At 31.6% G+C, this 18,418-nt stretch overlaps 3 protein-coding genes and 2 pseudogenes across 7 annotated transcripts; 2 read left to right on the forward strand and 3 right to left on the reverse strand.

Moving 5' to 3' along the window:
- Positions 1–1,418: 1,418 nt before the first annotated feature.
- On the reverse strand, positions 1,419–2,292 carry LOC123270276. 2 transcript variants are annotated; one of them, XM_044736268.1, is made up of 3 exons: positions 2,048–2,284; positions 1,877–1,978; positions 1,419–1,811 (listed from the first exon to the last, which is right to left on the reverse strand). In XM_044736268.1, exons 1-3 carry the CDS (start codon positions 2,189–2,191, stop codon positions 1,470–1,472), a joined length of 588 nt encoding a protein of 195 aa, XP_044592203.1. In that variant the 5' UTR covers positions 2,192–2,284; the 3' UTR covers positions 1,419–1,469. The 2 variants fall into 2 exon arrangements, with proteins under 2 accessions (XP_044592203.1, XP_044592202.1); XM_044736267.1 differs by having other exon boundaries at positions 1,877–2,292.
- A 695-nt stretch (positions 2,293–2,987) lies between these two features.
- Positions 2,988–6,662, reverse strand: LOC123270705. Its single transcript, XM_044736864.1, has 2 exons — positions 6,488–6,662; positions 2,988–6,413 (listed from the first exon to the last, which is right to left on the reverse strand). Exons 1-2 carry the CDS (start codon positions 6,566–6,568, stop codon positions 3,024–3,026), a joined length of 3,471 nt encoding a protein of 1,156 aa, XP_044592799.1. The 5' UTR covers positions 6,569–6,662; the 3' UTR covers positions 2,988–3,023.
- A 340-nt stretch (positions 6,663–7,002) lies between these two features.
- Positions 7,003–7,922, forward strand: LOC123270794 (annotated as a pseudogene).
- Positions 7,923–8,332: 410 nt separating this feature from the next.
- LOC123270795 lies at positions 8,333–9,580 on the reverse strand (annotated as a pseudogene).
- A 749-nt stretch (positions 9,581–10,329) lies between these two features.
- Positions 10,330–18,133, forward strand: LOC123270564 (octopamine receptor 2). Of its 4 annotated transcripts, none has more exons than XM_044736681.1 (5): positions 10,330–10,605; positions 13,365–13,407; positions 15,019–15,228; positions 16,133–17,979; positions 18,010–18,133. In XM_044736681.1, exons 3-4 carry the CDS (start codon positions 15,038–15,040, stop codon positions 17,970–17,972), a joined length of 2,031 nt encoding a protein of 676 aa, XP_044592616.1. In that variant the 5' UTR covers positions 10,330–10,605; positions 13,365–13,407; positions 15,019–15,037; the 3' UTR covers positions 17,973–17,979; positions 18,010–18,133. The 4 variants fall into 4 exon arrangements, with proteins under 4 accessions (XP_044592616.1, XP_044592617.1, XP_044592615.1 ...); XM_044736682.1 differs by having other exon boundaries at positions 16,133–16,926; positions 16,972–18,133; XM_044736680.1 differs by having other exon boundaries at positions 10,330–10,609; positions 16,133–18,133.
- Positions 18,134–18,418: the final 285 nt, after the last annotated feature.

Below are 18,418 nucleotides of genomic sequence, written 5' to 3' on the forward strand. Positions count from 1 at the left end.
AAATTATGAAAGGTAGCTCATAATTTTTTTTTTTTTTTTAATTAATCATATCGCCGACTTTAAGTGTTGGGAGTGGTACGTTGGGGTCTTTTTGGTTTGAAAAAATCTTAACCTAAGGGGCAAGGTCAAATCTCAACCAAGCTGGTTTCTAAGACCAGCTTGGGATTCGAACCCAAGCCTGGCAGTTGATTAAATAAAATTATTAAATTAAAAAAAAATTATATTTTCTATGTTGTGCTTGATTTTTAATTCATCTCGTGATGTATTTTTATCGATTATTGTACTAAATAAAAAAAAAAAAAAAAAAAAAAAAAAAAAAATGCATGGAATTTTAATTTGAATAGTAAAAGGTCGCTCGAAAAAATCCAAACTAATGCACTAATAAATTGAAAAAAATTATGAGCGACCTTTCAAAATTCAAATTATGAACTGAAATTTTCAAAAACTTATTTTTTTTTTAGTCTATAAAATTATACCGTAACGAAAAAAAAAAAAAAAAATTCGATTTTTGACGATTTTTGAATTTTAAAAAAATTTGGAGCGACATCTTAAAAATTTTTTTTTAAGCTGTCCTTTAGAGAGAGCTCTTAAAACATCAAAAACTAACATTTTTTCACTCGAGACTCAAAAAAAAAAAAATAGTCGGTTTTTTTGCGCCACCCTAATACATATAAGGTAAAAGCCCCAATAGATGATCACGTACCAGTATATGATCACTCCATGTATCTGTATATCTATATTCACAAATATAGGTATACAAATACATGGAGTGATCATGTACTGGTACATGATCATCTATTGGGGCTTTTACCTTATATATATATAATTGTTGTAAGGTGCTTTGCTATGCCATTATCGACGAGCTTTTTTCCTAAGGGATATTCGCAGATGAAAGCAGTACGCTTTTCGGGAAACATTGTATGTACATCATCCAATCCTCCTGTTTTATTAATAAAGTCACACAATTATGATTTTTAGTTAAGCTCGGTTGTTTGCTATTGCACCAATTTTGACTAAAATTCGTGTAGTTAGCAAGATTGCCATTAATTTTATTCCATTCGGCTCCATTATGTAATTATTTACTTATACCAATGTAAAAAATTTAAAAATAAATAAAATAAAATCAATATCAGCAATAACTTGAATATTTATTTTCAACATTATTTAGAGATTATAAAAAAAAATATAAGGACATTTAAGGTAAAAGCCCCAATATATGATAATGTACCAATTATGTTTGTAAATATAGATATACAAATACATGGAGTGATCATATACTGGTACATGATCATATATTGGGGCTTTTACCTTATATATTATATGTTTAACAATTTATTTTTTTTATAAACATTGTCCGCTGATAAAAGAGCTGAGAATCGTTGATATTGAAAGTTAAGTTTAAGCAAAATTCAGATAAGTTTTCAGAAAACTTAAAAATTTATTCGGCAAGTTTTTGCTATCTATAAAACTTATTTTTTAACAATCTTTTTCATCTGTTTGGTCTGATGCTGCATGCTGTACTGAGCATTTTCCGCTTTGGTAATCAGTGAATCGAGTTTGTCTAAATGCGAGCCCATTTTTTCGTTTAGGTCGATTTTCTTTACCGCCATAGCAGGACTGTCTTCTCGAGCTGGATTTTTTTCTGAAGTTTCTTCTGTTTCTACCATGAGAGTTTCGTAAGTTTCTTCGGATTCAGGGAGTTGCTGATGATGTTCAGAATAATTTGTTGTTAATGATTGTGAGTGCTCTGGTGTTGCGTTACGGGAATTAACTTTTACTTTTAAAAGCGAGCTCAAGCTTCCGCAAACAGTCTGAAAAAAATTTTAATTTTTTTATTTTAAGCAATATATAAATAAAAATAATTTTTATTTTTTACCTTGAAACGATTAATTTTTTTTTGGGTTGCACTTAAAATTGATGTTAATTCATCCAATCCTCCTCCAATACGTTTCAAACTTTCGTCACTTTGCTCCAAATTCTGAAAAAATATTATAATTGTTGTCATTATTATTATTATTATTACTATTGTTATTATCATCATTTTTACCTCAGTATCAGCATTATTATCCTCATTTTTATCATTATTATCATCAACATTAGTTGAAAATTTTTTTCGCCACTCCTCTTCAGTCGGTGGAGTTTGCCCCAACAATTCTGCTCGCTGGCACTCGAATAAATAATCCTCTGACATGTTTAATATTTTATATAAAATTATATAATAATATCACTTAATTTATCAACTAATTAAAATTTATTGATGGAATTAAAAAAAAATATATATATATATATATATTTATATTTTATAAATTCCACTAAATTAATGTTATTAGTTAAATATAGTAGTTATTTTGTACGTTCACGATATATTATTATTATTAATATTAATGGGTTATTATCTTAACTTAGACTTTTCTATTTTATTATTTTTTTAAATAAACTAAACTAGATAAATTTCAACAAGACGCTAGTAATAATAAATCCATATTGCTACTGAAGGTTTGCTTGCGCATGTCTCGTCAAGCTGCTCTGAATGATAATAATAATTGGATAAAATATATATATATATATATATATAAAGAACGATAATTAAAAGTCAAATGGGAATTTTTTAACCATTCATTACATAGAACCGATACATATGCTCCACATATGGTTTAAAAAATTCTTATTATATATATTATTAATATTATCGACATATGATAAAATGAGAAAGCCCCTCTCAGCTTTAGGTATTTCCCCATTAAAGTACCTTGAACATTTTTCATTCAACCCTCCTTACCTCTTGACTATTCAATCTCCCTCTCTATATTATTAACTACCAACCCATAAAAGCAACACCCAATCACACCCATCCAATCTGCTCACTTGAATTAATAGCCCAATAAAACATCAGCCTTTCATACCCAACAAATTAACCAATCTATAACTCATAAAAATAATAACCAATAAACTACTAAATTAAATTTTTATTGTCAATTTAAAAAACAAACATTTTACAATCCATCTTTAATTATAATCCAAGCTTACTTTTTAAACTCAGTATAATTTTCATCCCTCTTGAACTCAATGTTGGCAAACTTGGACGCTACTCCGATGTTTAATATCCTAGGCTTTACTTCGGTCTCAGATGTCAAAAGGGAAGGGGGATGAGGGTGGGGGTGGGGGGTCTCTCTCAAAACTCTGGCTAACCTCTTCCCCTGGAGTCTCTTCTTGATCTGCCTTTGTTGATTATCAACACTCCGCTTGGCCGTCGGCACCTTTTTTCTCACATTCTCATCCCTCTTTACCTCAAAATTCATGAATTTAGTCAGGTCGAGGTCCAACATTCGGCTCTTTACACCATCAGCTGAATTTTCCTCAACATTTTTCCTCCTGGAGTGATAATGTCCCTTATGATTTTGATGATCAGCTCTCCTGCTACTCCTGCTACTCTTGCTACTCTTTCTACTCTGACTGCGTCTCACCGAATTAGATCTCCGCTTTTTAACCTTCTCCTCTTTAACCTCTTCATTATAATAACTAGTCATTTTCTTGTGATTATGACTCGACTCGGAATTTTTAATTTTTGAAAACTCCTTGGACTTTTTCTTTTTCTTTCGATTTTCAAAATAATTGTCCTCTAGCTCAGTTGAGTCCTGGTCACTGCCCGAGCTGTCTGACTTGTCCGAATTTCGAGGCATTTCTTCAGAACTATCAAAAATTTTTGAGCCTAACCTAGACCTCCTAGCATTGATGTTGATATTTTTATTTTCATCCTGCTGACTAGAGTCCTTGCTCTTTCGACCAAAAGGGTTAAGACCCTCAATTCCAGATTTTATCTTTTCCGCGCCTTTCGACGCCAACTTGTAAGTCTTCTCCAGGATACTGCTGGAATGATCATCATCCGTCGAGCCCGATACATTTTCACCCACCTCTGCCTTAGATTGTAGACTGTTTTTGTCCGAGCCTGAGTCTGAGTTTACACCTTGACTGGAATTAAACTTTGAGTTTGAATGCAGCTGCAGCTTTTCTAAGTCAGAATGGGACAGCAAATCTACTTTACCCGACGCGGAATCAGAATACAGACCCAATTCACCGGAATGAGCTTGCACATGGAGGTCAACTTTGTCACCTAAATTCAAATTCTTATCATCAAGCACTATTTTCTGATCACCAGAATCAAAAATAGGACGCAAAGTCGTCAGTTTCTCAATATTTTCGGAATCTGATTGGAGATTAAGCTTATTAAGCTTCAGGTCTCCAAAACTCACGTGGGAGGAACCAGAATGCAATAAGCTACCTTGCTTCTGGTTAAGCTTGTTCAATTTTTTGAGCTTCTTCCTGTGGTACAGGTCCCGGTGGTGGCAAATCACTCGCTTGCGCTTCGGTTGCGGAGCAACTGTCGTAGGAACTAATATTGTTGGTATAGGTGTCTCAATTTTAACTTTAACATTCGGAGTGGGTATCATTTTTACAGAGTCACGAACTGTTGACTCTGTTGTTCCCAAGGTTACGGCCTCCGACTCTTTTTGCATGTTTACGGAGATAGATGGTTTTAATGTCACTTCCTTCAGAGGAACTTGTACCCATTCAATTTTTTTTTCAGTTGTTGTTTCTACTTTCTCGGTGAATTTTTCATCCGTAGGTTCAGTTATTATCACAGTTGTAGTTGGTTCCGTTATTTTCACAGTGGTAAGAAGCTCAGTCGTTGATCGTTCTGTGGTTTTCGTTGTTTTCGGAGCCTCTGTTGTAAGTTCATCGGTAAGTTCAGTTGTAGTAAATTCTGTAGTTGCTTCAGTGGTAGAAAATTCGTTAGCTTCAGTTGTTGACGCTTCAGTTATAACTTTAACAACTTCAATATGCTCGGTAGTTTCTTCAACACTGCCTTCGGTGGTTATCCAACTTTCCGTAGTAGAGCCTTCGCTTTCTTCAACCTCGACCCTCACTTTCTTAAGCCTCTTAAGGTTTTCATCATCTTCAACCATGGAAGCTTTAACCTCGTCAGACTCGCACTCCTCGCTGTCCTCGCAGTCCGGCTCTAAATTAGGTTCTGAATCTAATTCAGCAGGTACGACTGTATTATCTTGGTTACACTTTTCAGTAATACATTCTGAGCAATCTTTGGTTTGCTCAAAAAAATTGTCAATCAAGCTCTTTGTCTCCGGATTAATTCCCCGACACTGCCGAACCTTAATCAGTCCTTGTTTAAGACAAGCTCTAGGCCTGGTGCACAACAATTCAATGGTAATGTTTTTGCTATTAATCAGATTATCTTTTATCCTACTGATCGTCTTAATAAGTTCACGATAGGTGGTTACTCCTCTCAAATTGTTGTAGTTGTCAAAGAGATCCAATAAGTCATTCAAGTTTTCAATCATGTGGCTCTTGTGCCAGAAATAAGCGTTGACCTTCAAAGCACTAGCAATATCTTTAATAAAGTCCAAGTCTATGAGTTTGTCCAGAAGTCCAATCAATAGCTGGTCCTGCTTTAGGTACTCGTATTTTTCAGCTCCAACCAGCTCGTTTATATCCCAGTCTTTTATATTTCTCAATTTGTGATAAAGGTAATTTTTTGCGTCAATCAGATCCCCGTCCAGGGTGTCGTTTGGCAAAACCGTGTCAAGCAGGAACTTTAGGTTGATCTTGTTATCCTCAAGAATAGCACTCAGCGCTTCGATATTTGAGTTCAAGGGGATTATCTCTTCTAACTGCTCGGATAAGTATTGAGCGTGAGGAGTTGCTTTGAAGAAAACTCCACTGGTCAAAATATCATGGACCAGGTCGGTTATTCTGTGATAGTTCCTGTGCTCTACACTAGTTTTAAATTTAAGATCTGAATCCTGGAGCAAAGAGAAGATCAGGTGTCTCATAGAATTGTGGGTACGAGCGTCGTAGTTGTTGAACGGCACATGAAGGAGCAGCCCTAAAAATAATTGGCTTGTCAGTTCCAGCTTGTGGCTCTTCAGGTCAGTCAGAATCGAGTTTAAACTCAGGTTGACTGATGCTGAAGCTGGAGCTGGAGTTGGAGCTGGCGGGAAGGTCAAAGGAATTTCTTGGATGATTTTGTTGCAGGTTTTACCACTCGAAGATTCATCAACCAGGGAACAGAACTGCTGGACTGTGATATTTTTAAATGGCAGGATCAATAGCAAGTTATCCTTCCGCTTTAGGGTACGTTGGTAGATGTCATTTAAGGCTGTAACCTCCGGAAGGTTAAGCTCATCGTTGTTGTAAACCTCAAACCCCAGTTTGGATAACAATTTCAAGCGCACTAGTCCAGCGTACTCCAGCAGCTTCTCGGTTTTCTGTTGCAGAGAGCTTGTTGATGGAGCCGCTATCAGGGCATGAAGAAGGTTCTCCAGTGGTGGGATCTTGGAGGCCACGGATTCTAGGGATGGAACTGAATCATTCCGATAAAGTGTGTAATCAATGGCCTGAAAGTATGTTAGATCATAATCATTTAGAAACTTTAATACTGATTAATTATTATTACTATTATGGTACTTACATATGCTTGATTGATGACGATAATTATAATGATGATAATGATGATGAAATATTTAAAACAGAAATTCTTGTGCAGAGACATATCGATATTGTCCTAGTCCGCTAGTCAGTAACAATTGACAGAATGACTAACTAAGTCGCAGACTAACTCACAATGTTAATGGTGATTAGATTATATACTTTAGCTGATAAAATAAAACGAATAATAAAAAGTTGTCGATAAAAACCGTATAAATATTGATTAATTAATTATTAATAGCCGTCAACGGATTCTTCGTACGTTGATTTAATAGCTTTTATATCAATTAAAACGTTTAATAATTTAATCAAAAGCAACACGTTGATCGTTTATTTGCAAACTTGGTGGATTTGATAAGTTAATTGACTTAGATTTATGTTCCAATGTAGCTCTAATTACCTTGAGCGAGACAAAAATTAAACAATTTTTTTTTATTTTTTTTTTTTTTTTTTTTTATCCCCACTTGTATTTATTAGATATAAAAAGACTTTTCAAAAATTATCAACAAAATAATTTTAGTGGTACTTACTGTTGCAGTTATCATGGTGGTAATTGCCTATTCCTTGACAATATCTATTAACTCCAAAGACTACTACGGCTACATCTCCAAGTACGCAACTACAAACTATCGAATCAACGCGTTGAGCAGAGCTTCTAAACTGCAACATCATGTCAAACATTCCGAACATTATCATCAACTCCAAGGACCCAACAGTCTGCTCAACATCCTTCGCAATTTTCTTGATCAAGTTGCCAGATAACATGTCCCTGACAGATGACTATGAACTGCACAACGAAAGCACTGACGCTACGTACGACACGACGAGTGCGATAAAATATGCCGAGGCTTGTCTCTCCACTCGGTGATAATCCGGGACCGTAAAAAACAACGAGATATTCGTGGCAAACAAGCAACTCTATGAAGGAATTTGGTGCGTCAGCAAGCGGCCTCGCTGCAATCTGCGTACGACTTACGCTGTTATGACGATCAATAACGACGTAGTCTGCCGGTCCAGGTTTCCGAACTTTTTCGAAGGCCCGGAAGGGAACAAGATAATTGCCTGCAACAACTCCCAAATCTACCATCCGGACAACATCCTGAAGGACAATAAGAATAATTATTCGGGTTAATCCTCGAGATATCAACATGACTCACGAAGATGAGCCGCTGAGTTCGACTAATCCCAACTCGTTTAGATTCGTGTGCGAATTTGGGGGAACGAATTCCCTCGGTAATAAATTCGTCCAACATCCACTGAACCGACTCCATCCAATGCGCAACCCCTGCATCATGGAGATACCTAATGCCGATGAAAAAAACGAGTTTGATGTTACATCCGGTCAGTGCAATTGTAAGTCAAGTAGTTACAATGTCGGGAATCGTGATCCTTTGAACAAAAAGACTCCTTGACATTCTTGTAGAACCATTTGGAAAAACGATGTACCGATGACAATAAAGAAACCCTGCTTTCCTAAAGGATCAGTCTTCACCGAAGCTAGGCGAAAGTTACCTTGCTTCTCTGGTAAGTCTGAATCTGTTGTGTCGGCTCCTTGGTATACCTTTATTTGATGTTGAGATGAAACAATACATCAAAAATCGATCGTCAAAGCCTCTTAAAAAATCGATTCTGATCCCGCTATTTACTTTTTCTACGAAAACGCGCAAGGAAATATTGTTAGTAAACAATTAATAAGAGACATATTATCGTAAGAATTATTGAAAATAATTGAATTTTGATTATATTTTTTTTTTTAATCTACAAAAAAAAATATAACTGATTATCATCATTACCGCAACGAGATAAAAAATAAAAAAATTGACAATAATTAACAATAGTTTCAATTTAAAAATCACTTATATACAAAATTCGAGTCAGCTTCATGATGATATCTTTTAAGAGAAAACCCTCACTAATATTCTGATCAGTCAACACAAAATCAACAACAAAATTTCGAATTCCGGAAATTTTATGTCGTTTCCAATAGCTATCATCCATATCTTGATCTGACATTGGCCTGACCCGCATGGTAACAAACGGAAAATACTCTTTAAGAGTTTTATTAGATTTAATAATTGGATTGTAAGTTAGGTACTGATAGTTTACATTATTAAATTTTTTCAGAGCTACTCCGAAGGCATGCCCCAATTCTTTTACTGCATCCCAGGTATTTTTTTCTTGCAAATATAAACCGTATTCTTGATTGGTACGAGTCAGAAAAGTTGAGGATATGTTATTATGATTGCTGTTGATTATAAAATCTTTGATCTCATCTTCACCGAGATAGGTATAACCAGGTTTTTAGTTAAGATGTTGCAGGTGTACGCTGTACTGGAGATAAAGTTATAATGCAATGATCCTCGAAAGCAGTTAGATATCACCATTGGAATGAACGTTGACATTGGTAAGACGGTTAAACCTAGGAACGCGTCATCACCAGCGTTGATAGCAGACGGTTCATATTTCCGTCTTTGCCATTGATGAGTATGTCTCCTCAAAGGGATGCCCCAGTTTGGCTGGTTGATTTCATCACTGTCAGCCAGTCGGCAGATCACCGTGGCATCATCAGGGTGACCACTTCTGTCAATGGTAACTGATCTTCCGTAGGTCGGCTGCTTACCGGTAACAGGACACCTACTGCAGGGTTTGATCAGTTCATCCAGATTCCCAATATAATTAGAGATAATTTTGTCAAAATATGTTTTTACGGGGATGAAAGACTTGGCGAATTTTTGTGGCTTGGGGCACGGTTGACCAGTTGACGCGTTTTTCAAAAGAAGGAGGAACGCAACGGTGCCAATTGTCTCCAACCGTTTTCGACTTGAACTCGTTCAGACACTTGCACTCGTATTTTGTCGTAGGAAACGTTTATGTTGACGACGTCTCCGTCGCAGATAAAGGGATGCTCACAGCTCCCGCCAAACAGGGTCATGTTTCCAATAAATCCAGGTCGTCTACAGAGGCAGAACCTGATGTAGGTATTTAGATTGAGGTTACCTTTAATATACGAGGATTTTATCATCGCCAAATTACCGTGATACTAATTGCAGCCTGATGACATGTCTTTAAACGCGACACAGTATCCTTCACCCTCGTCATTCTTTGGGATAACGCTTCCTCCAATTTCAATTTCTTTGTCAAAATGCTTGCAAGTGGTGTAAAAGAGAATGATGACTTGCACAAGTCTGGGTTGTCGAGTCTACAAGTCACGGGCTTGTTTACGCTTTAAAAATCGCAAGGATCTTCGATGGTGATTTCAATGGTGTGAATTGTGATTGAACATTTACAACTCCGTTGTAAACTTGTATTTTAATTTTTTTAGCTCTGACTTTAGGGAAGTTTGCTTGGAGGTTGAAATTGGGGCGGTGGGTTCGCCCCGTTAATCTGCGTTATTATTAACCAGACAAACATTGTGATTAAGATTAGTCGGATTAATTCCATGCATGGTCGGTTTAATTAATTGACCTAATTTTTTTATTACTAATATATGGTTTAGTTTTTTATAAAATTAACTGTCGGTTAATTAATAAAATATCCTGGTTACATATGGCTTATATATCGTTGTAATTTTCAATATTAATCTTTAAAAAAAATTTAAATTTTTCTACCACTGATCAGTGGCTCCAATAGTTGGACTCACCGCCACTGACGTCGATACACAAGCAACATTCTTCTTTTCCTCATCATATCATGCATGGCTGCTCGTTTTACTCTGCAGACTTTGCGGCATTCAATACCCACCGCGCATGCGTCAATTTTAATTTTTCTTCCCACAGTTATTATAACTATTATTATTACAGCACTATACAAACACCAAAGTATAGTTGAGCTTAGTTTAAGTAAAAGTAAATCTAAAATATTGTCAGTAGTAAGTTTGCTCACAAACGCTCGGCAGTAGTGTGCCAATATTTATAATTATTATTATTATTGTTATTATTTCATCGCTGCAATTTATTTTTACTCTAGGCAGCTGTAGTTGATAATAATAATAATTAATAATTCTTATTTATAAAATAGATTCTCCGTATTGTTAATTTTTAAGTGATAATTTAAAAAAAAAAAAGTGCAAATTTCGGAACAAAGGATTTTTTGTTTGATGCAGTAAGTAATATTTTTTTTTTCTTCTTCAGAACTGATAAGTTATTAATGTTAATGCATATGTCAATTATTTTTCCATTATATTATCTATTTGTTTATAATAGGGTGTTAACACAATCGTTAGTGATTAGTCGAATGGAATAATACAATTTATTATTTTCTGGGGGTACTAGACATATATATATATATATATATGGGTTTTATTAAAGAGTGATAAAAATAGATAGAGAGATGACCTGGCCCCGTATTAGTAGATTTAGATTGAAATAATAATGTCTTAATGGTTTCTATATCTATCTATCTATCTATCTATCTATCTATCTATCTATATATATATATATATGTATGTATTTACATATATGAGTTATACCTGTACTAAATCTTTGATAACCTAGTTTGAGTGGTAAATATATATATATATATATTTTTGAAGAATATGGGAATTTTTTGATCAAATTAAATTTTTAATAATAATAATAATAATAAATATTTTTAAATTATTATTATTTTGAATTTCTAAATTATATTATATGAAACGTCAATAATAAAAATTAATTTTCTGTACAATACAAGAATAAATTTAAAAAATAATTTTAATAACAATAAATTAGTAAAATAGAATTTATTGTCTGATGAATTGAACGTCCTCTTTCGTGCCGATAACTTAATCATAAAAAAATAACTAATTGAAAAATGTATTACCTTTGGTCAGCCTAAGAACACAATTGAGAAAAGTATTAGCTGTCTTAAAATAATAATTAAACAAAACAACATTAAGCTGAAATTTTAATTCCTTAACCTGTCATCAGCCTAATGAGAACATAGAAAAAAAATAAATAGAATTTAAAAATTAATTTTTTCAAAAAGGCTTATTCCCACAAAATATTTTTAAATAATCCTTACCATGTGCCATTAAAATGCTTTTTTATGTTTAAATAGCAATTTATCGTGTTAAAAAAGATTTTTATTAATTAATATTCAACTTTAAATATAATATCTTTAATAATCTTGAAATAATCTTAATGACTCTAATAAGCATTCACACATACGGAAATAGATCCTTCCTAATTATTATCTAAAACTAATTAAAAAATACAAACATTGTCGATATATATTAAATGAATATAAACGAAAAAAGAAAGTACAAATATAAATATTAATTAAAATAATATTTATATATAGATATATACATTATGAATTGATAACAGCATAAAGGAAATTCATGCCAAGGACTATTTGACTTTATTTGAAATATTATTATTATTTATTATTTATTATTAACTACACGGCTCTGTTTACAAAAAATTTATAAAAATAATGATCGCTTATTTATTTATAAATTATATATTTAAAATTTATCCCACCGTCTGGAATTAATAATTGTAATTCTTTCGTAAATATTTATTGTGTACAATTTATGATGTTAAATATTTATTGAATGGCTTTTAATTATAAAAATTTACAATTAAAAAAAAAAAAAAATATTAATTTTTATTTCATTTAAGTAATTTTTTTTAAATATAAAACAGGGTAGAAAAAATTGTAATTGTAATTTATTGAAAGAGGCCGTAGGACGTAGTTCTCTAACGGCCAAAAGCATATACAACAAAGTATACAAAATATCTTAAAATTAATTACAGATCAATATAATTTTAAGTAAAAATCAAAAACAAAACAAAAAGTGCTCATAAGCTATTATCGACAATCAAAATAGATTCTTATAATGTTAATATTGTTAATATTGATAGGTCTCTCAACGTCAACTTTATCACAATAATATAAATTTAATTAATCAAGATTAATAATGAATACTGAAACAAAAACAGTCTACTTCAAGTCTTATACCCCATATTGCACAGGATAGCAAATAACTAAATTGCACTTGGTCAAATAGCAAATAACTAAATTGCACTTGTAGACAATGTAATAAATGATATAAGAGTTTTATCGATCTTTGAACTCGCGCAAATCATTACTATATTCAATAAATTAGTAATGCGTGACGTATATTATTAATTGTCGTATAAATAATTAGATTTTTTTTTTTTTTCATGGAGGTGAGATGAATCATCGATATTGTCTCCCGTATATTAAGAACGTTTTTTTTTTATTTTTTTTCAACTTAAAAAGGAAAAGATATTTAGAGAAAAAATTAGAAAATTTCATTTGCAATGTTAATTAGAAATTATTTGATAAATTGTAGAGAATTTCAGGGAAAAAAAAATTTTTTTTTCGCTCATGTGAGTGAACTTTGATCCGAAAGAATCAAGTTCAAACCCTTCCTAAATTGTTGTTGTTGTTGTTTTTTTTTTTTTTTTTTATGATCAATGCTGTGATTTAAAGTAAATTTAACAAAATTATTTAACAAGTCATCAATAGATAAAATCGGCGACAAATCACGAAAGCTATCAGCTAAACAATTATTTGTTTTATGTAATTATTTAGCAATTGATAATCTTCAGTGCCTTATCGTACGATGACATTTTGTTTCTTGTAACATTAATGAATCATTAATAATAAGTTACAATTAATAAGATTATTATTATTTTTATTAAAAAATAATAATAATATTGTTTATTTATCTCAATCACAAATAACAATTATCCAAGGTCAAATTTAACAAAAAGTTTAATTGAATTTAACAAAATAAAATCAGTACCTAGATTAAAACCCGGAAATTGAGTTCAATTATAGATATATGTATATGTTTATTTATCACTTGATAGAGATTACATTTGATTAGTTTTTATTTATTCTTTTAGGTAGCACAGCTTCTGTCGAGGATGGTTGATGTTTTTTTTATTGGTAAGTAAACATATCATGAATTTTTTTTTTTTAAATTAATAAAATTTCAATTAAACATTAAGTCAATTAAATTCCTTGAAAAATTGATATTTATATTAGTTAAAATGACGGCATTATGATTTTTAAATCACACATCGGTGATTGATAAAAAAATTAATTAAAAATCTTAAAAAAAAAATGAAAAATAAATCATTTGAGAAGAATTATTAATTTATAAATCATAAATATTTATTTACGTATTTAATATTTTAATTTACAACGGGTTGAGATGGGAGCATTAAATAAAATTTATCGAAAGATAAAAATAAGCTATTAAATATATATTTTAAGTAGATAGTGGCTAAAAATATAAAAGTTTCAAAATAAAAAGTCCGTGATGGTAATTTTATTTCATAATATTTTAATGAGCCAACCGGTACGGGAGTTTTCATTATTATTATTATTATTATTGTAATAATGATAAATTTTTTTAGTAAGGAAATTATTCTCCGATCTAAATTGTTACGACACGCGGTTACGTGAATTTATTATTTACCTATAATAATGGTAACATAATAATAATAATTATTATTATTATTATTATTAAATAAAAGTAAGTGTTGGTTAATTTCTGTTTTATGTTATATTTTTTTTTTTAAACAATTATTTTTGTGTCTTGCGATATTTTATTTACTGGTTAATTCTTTAATTTTTTATTTTTTAATTCAGAGTAAGAATTAACTTATGAGCAGTTGGTTTTTTTGTTTTTTATCGTATAATTTTACTGTATTTTGGTGATGGTAATTCGATAGGCGATAATTTTGGTATTTTAAAAGAAAATTATAATTGTGATGGCGGTACTGGAAATGAAATTTAAGTTTAGATTATAGTGTTATAAAATCTTTGTAAATCCATTATTTATTAACTTTTGTCCGCAACTTAGTTATTTTTTATTTATTACTGAAAACATATCTATTAATTTTCAAAAAAAAAATAACAATAAATATTGACTTATAATACTGAGCTTCCTCTAAATTATTTATATATTTTTCGTTTAATATTGCAAATTTATAAAATTATTCTCAAGTGGTTTTAAAATAACTTAAGATTTTAAATGTTGATGTTGTCTTTTTTTTTAGTCCGTAATTTGGGAAAAAATATCGCGCATGTACTCTGAGTCAAGAGCTTGTGCCAGCGCTATTCTATATATATTACTTGTTTATATCATGAGACTTTTATAAATGGCTATAAGTTAAAAAATAATGAGCTTACGAAAATTTTATAACAATTAAAAGTTGTAAAGAATAAAATTACCTTAAAAGAAAAAAAAAAAAAAAAAGTTGTGTAACAAAGTGTTGACAAATTACCTCAGGAATTCCCAAGTAACAAATTATTCCCATGACACCATGAGTCAGATATTTTGATATTATTCTATTTTCAGCTAATAAACATTTACGATAAAAATTATTTTTAGACTCTTTCAGAGATAACGAGCTTATAAGATTAATCTTGAGATTAAGTACGACTATTAATATCACCGCGGATTTAATAATAGTCATTAAAATGATGTTTATAGTATATTATAAAATAATTACAAAGAATGTAAATTTATTTATAATCTATATATTGTAGATCGTTGATAAATTCATGAATGGATGGAGGATCGACGGAGAATCCTGATATCACTCCGATGGAGAATTTGGGATGTCTGGAAAATAATAATACCTATTTTATTTTCACAACAATAATATGGAGCTTAATACTTTTGCTGTCTTTTTTATTGAACGCTACACTGCTGCTGGCATTTATAAAACGCCCTGGACTACGGATAATATCCAACAGGTGTGTATTTAAATTTATCTATTTGTATTATTTTTGTATAACTTGAAAAATTTTTAAGTAATTTTTGTAAAACTTAAAAAAAAGTTTGTTTTTTTTTTTTAAATTAAGAACAAAACTTGTAGAAGATTAAATTTTTTTAGTAAAACTCAAGTTATTCTAAACTGAAATAAAATAAGTAAAGTCATATAATCGAGAAAAAAAGATTTTTCTTAAAAATTATTATTCTTGGCTTGAGTTATTATTTTTATTTTTCATTTTAACGTCCATTGCCATCATGTGATGACCTTTCGTTAATGTGTTATAAATACAAATGATTTTTATGACAAGTTACTAAACGGTCAATACTCATTCACTTGCGCAATTATATATATATATCGTAATTGAAGAAATATATACTCTTAGCTTGTTTAAATTCTCGTGGATAAAATTTATATTTCCTTGTATGATTCTCCAAGTGAGTCATCGTTTTTCCTCAAAGTGAAAATTTAATTTATTAATCAATTCATTAATTACCAGCTAATTATTATTATTTATTTATTTTTATTATCAGATTACATTGACGTGATATCTGACGATATATCGGCCCTGAACGCCGGAAGTCACAATGAACTTTCCTCTGAATATATATCCATATATTATCGTCTTATTGATCATCATGTGTAATATATTGTATTTACTAATTCTATTAAGACGTTTATTTATTTCTTCAACGTGATAATGCTCATTTTGTTGGGTTTATTCCATTTAAAAAATTTTCTAAATAATATTTTTTACAATAAAAGCAGATCAATAACTTGTTGTTAGTATTATAAATTGGTAATTTAAAAAATTTATATTTTATCGAAAAAAATAATAATAAAAGTTACGGCGTTTAAAAATAAAGCTAAAAAAAAAAATCTTTTAGATTTGTGATGAACCTGAGCGCTTCCAACCTGTTGACGATAATTCTCCTGCACCCGCTGTTGATAACCGACCACCAGTCAGCCCCCCCATCTGCAGTCCACTGTACATTAGCAGAGGGCGCCACCGCGTTAGTAACGACATCTTCGATATTGTCAGTGCTTCTAATCGCAATCGACCAATACCTGGCAGTAATCGACCCTCTCCATTACCGAACAAGGATCGATAACCTAAAATGTACCCTTCTTATTATCGTAGTCTGGATCCTGTCGATAATAATCAGCGTTCTAGCCATATTTAACACCAAAAACAACATCAATAGCCACTCTGGGAGCCAGCAGAGCCTCTGGCAAAATTGTCGCTCCGTTGTTGTTTTACCAGTTACCGATGATAATAATAAGCCCAGCTTACCGACAATCGATCACTCTTCCCTATCTTTGGATTTTTTGACCATCTATAACCTCGCCTATACAATAATTTACATAATAATAATCTACTTGGCTCCTTTTATCACGATAATCTGGATCTACCTCTGTATTTATACCGCTGCGCACAATAATTCCGAAAGAACGCGACGTACTGGTTCTCGGCCGGTACTTACAGTTACTAACTACCTTACTGACGATGACTACCTTCCTCTACGTCATGATTCAGACTCACGGATTAAAAACATATCAAGTTTGTCGTCGATTGACGAAAGCATTGAGATAACTAGTCAATTACAAAGACACTTGTCGCCTTCTCCAATCATTGAAGAAGATATTAGTAATAATAATAATAATAATAATAGTAATAATAATAATAATTGTAATGATGATGATGATGATGATAATGGTCGTACTCATGTTATTTTTACCGTTGGATCTCATAATAATGATATTAAACAGTTTGATACCAAAGAAATTAACGAGATGATGGAAAATAGCCGGCCATATAATGGCCATATTGGTGATTTTGATCCTGAGGAGATCAATAGAGATTTTAATGAAGCTAAAAATGATTTAGAAGACAATGAAAGAAATACCCAATTATATATTGGCCATATAGAGGAAAATGGCAAATTATATGGCATTGATGAAGCTTATGGAGATTTATCAAAAGATGCCACTGAAAAATTGTCATATATTGAGAGGAATGAATTTAACGAGCAAGAGCAACAGCAACAGCAACAATATGCCACCGAAAGTGACTCAAATGGAGACGGACAGGTGCCACAAAATGCCGAACCGATGATACTTCCGAAGATTTATCCCCGGCAAAATACCCGTACGACTAACTATATAAACAGTTTAAGGCACAGAATCAGCAATGGCTCGCTATTTAAGTACCGAGAAGAGACTCGAGCTGCACGAATCAGCGCGTTGGTGATTGTAATGGGGTTTGTCTGTTGGACGCCATTTTTTACAATTGTTGTGATCAAGACTGTGGCAGTCAATTTGGTGTACCATCAAGTTGACGTGGTGGGGATCGGATGTTTTTTACTGGGAACGATTGTATCGCCAATGCTGTTTGGTTATCGATCCAGGAGGATCAAAAGGGAACTCAGGAAGCTCTTTTGCTTCAGAAGGGAACTTGCATACAAGAATAACAGGAGTTTGATGGCTAAAAAGGTTCTCAAAAGGCGAAACAGCTCCTTCACCTGGGGCGTTGACAATCTTGGAGGAGAAAAAGGAGGAAAACTTTCCAAAGGGTTCTGGAGCTTATACAGGGGGAAAGTCAAAGAACCTGCCAAGGTCCAATTTATCCATGTTCCTGAGACAGCTCTTACAGTTGATACCTGTCGCAGCAGCTTCTCCAGCGGTGCTAGCACCCAGATCTCCAGTACTTCCACTGATGATAGCTAATGATAGTTATATTATAGTTAGTTCCTCTATAGAAGACTCCTTTTTTTGGGGTTTAAATTAAGTGCTGATAAAATCACTACGTTATTTTAATCATAAATTCGGTTTTATTTATTCAACAGAAGATGATTTATATATATATATATAAAATTTAGATATTAACAAGTGGACAATTTTTCTTTTTTTTTTTTTTTTTACTTTTTTACTTGTTTTAATTGGAAATAATTAATTTAAATTATACGGTTAAAAATTTTATTTCTTTTTAAATCTTTTTAAGATAAACAATATTGTAAATAATTGCATTTCATGACACAACAATTTTATTAATCTCATATATATTTTATAAAATTAAATTATATATATCATTTGTATATATTACAATTATTTATAAATTTTGTAAATATAATAATAATTATCTCATTTAAACTTAATTACAATAATAATATTGA

This window comes from Cotesia glomerata, linkage group LG8, assembly GCF_020080835.1.
Source record: "Cotesia glomerata isolate CgM1 linkage group LG8, MPM_Cglom_v2.3, whole genome shotgun sequence".
Taxonomy (NCBI): Eukaryota; Metazoa; Arthropoda; class Insecta; order Hymenoptera; family Braconidae; genus Cotesia; species Cotesia glomerata.

Coding starts and splice junctions, on each gene's coding strand:
- LOC123270276 (XM_044736267.1), bottom strand. CDS start 2,191: ATGTCAGAGGATTATTTATTCGAGTGCCAGCGAGCAGAATTGTTGGGG. Junction 1,812..1,876: donor AAAAAATTAATCGTTTCAAG/GTAAAAAATAAA, acceptor AATTTTTTTCAG/ACTGTTTGCGGAAGCTTGAG.
- LOC123270564 (XM_044736680.1), top strand. CDS start 15,038: ATGGATGGAGGATCGACGGAGAATCCTGATATCACTCCGATGGAGAAT. Junction 15,229..16,132: donor CTACGGATAATATCCAACAG/GTGTGTATTTAA, acceptor AAAATCTTTTAG/ATTTGTGATGAACCTGAGCG.
- LOC123270705 (XM_044736864.1), bottom strand. CDS start 6,568: ATGTCTCTGCACAAGAATTTCTGTTTTAAATATTTCATCATCATTATC. Junction 6,414..6,487: donor TCGTCATCAATCAAGCATAT/GTAAGTACCATA, acceptor ACATACTTTCAG/GCCATTGATTACACACTTTA.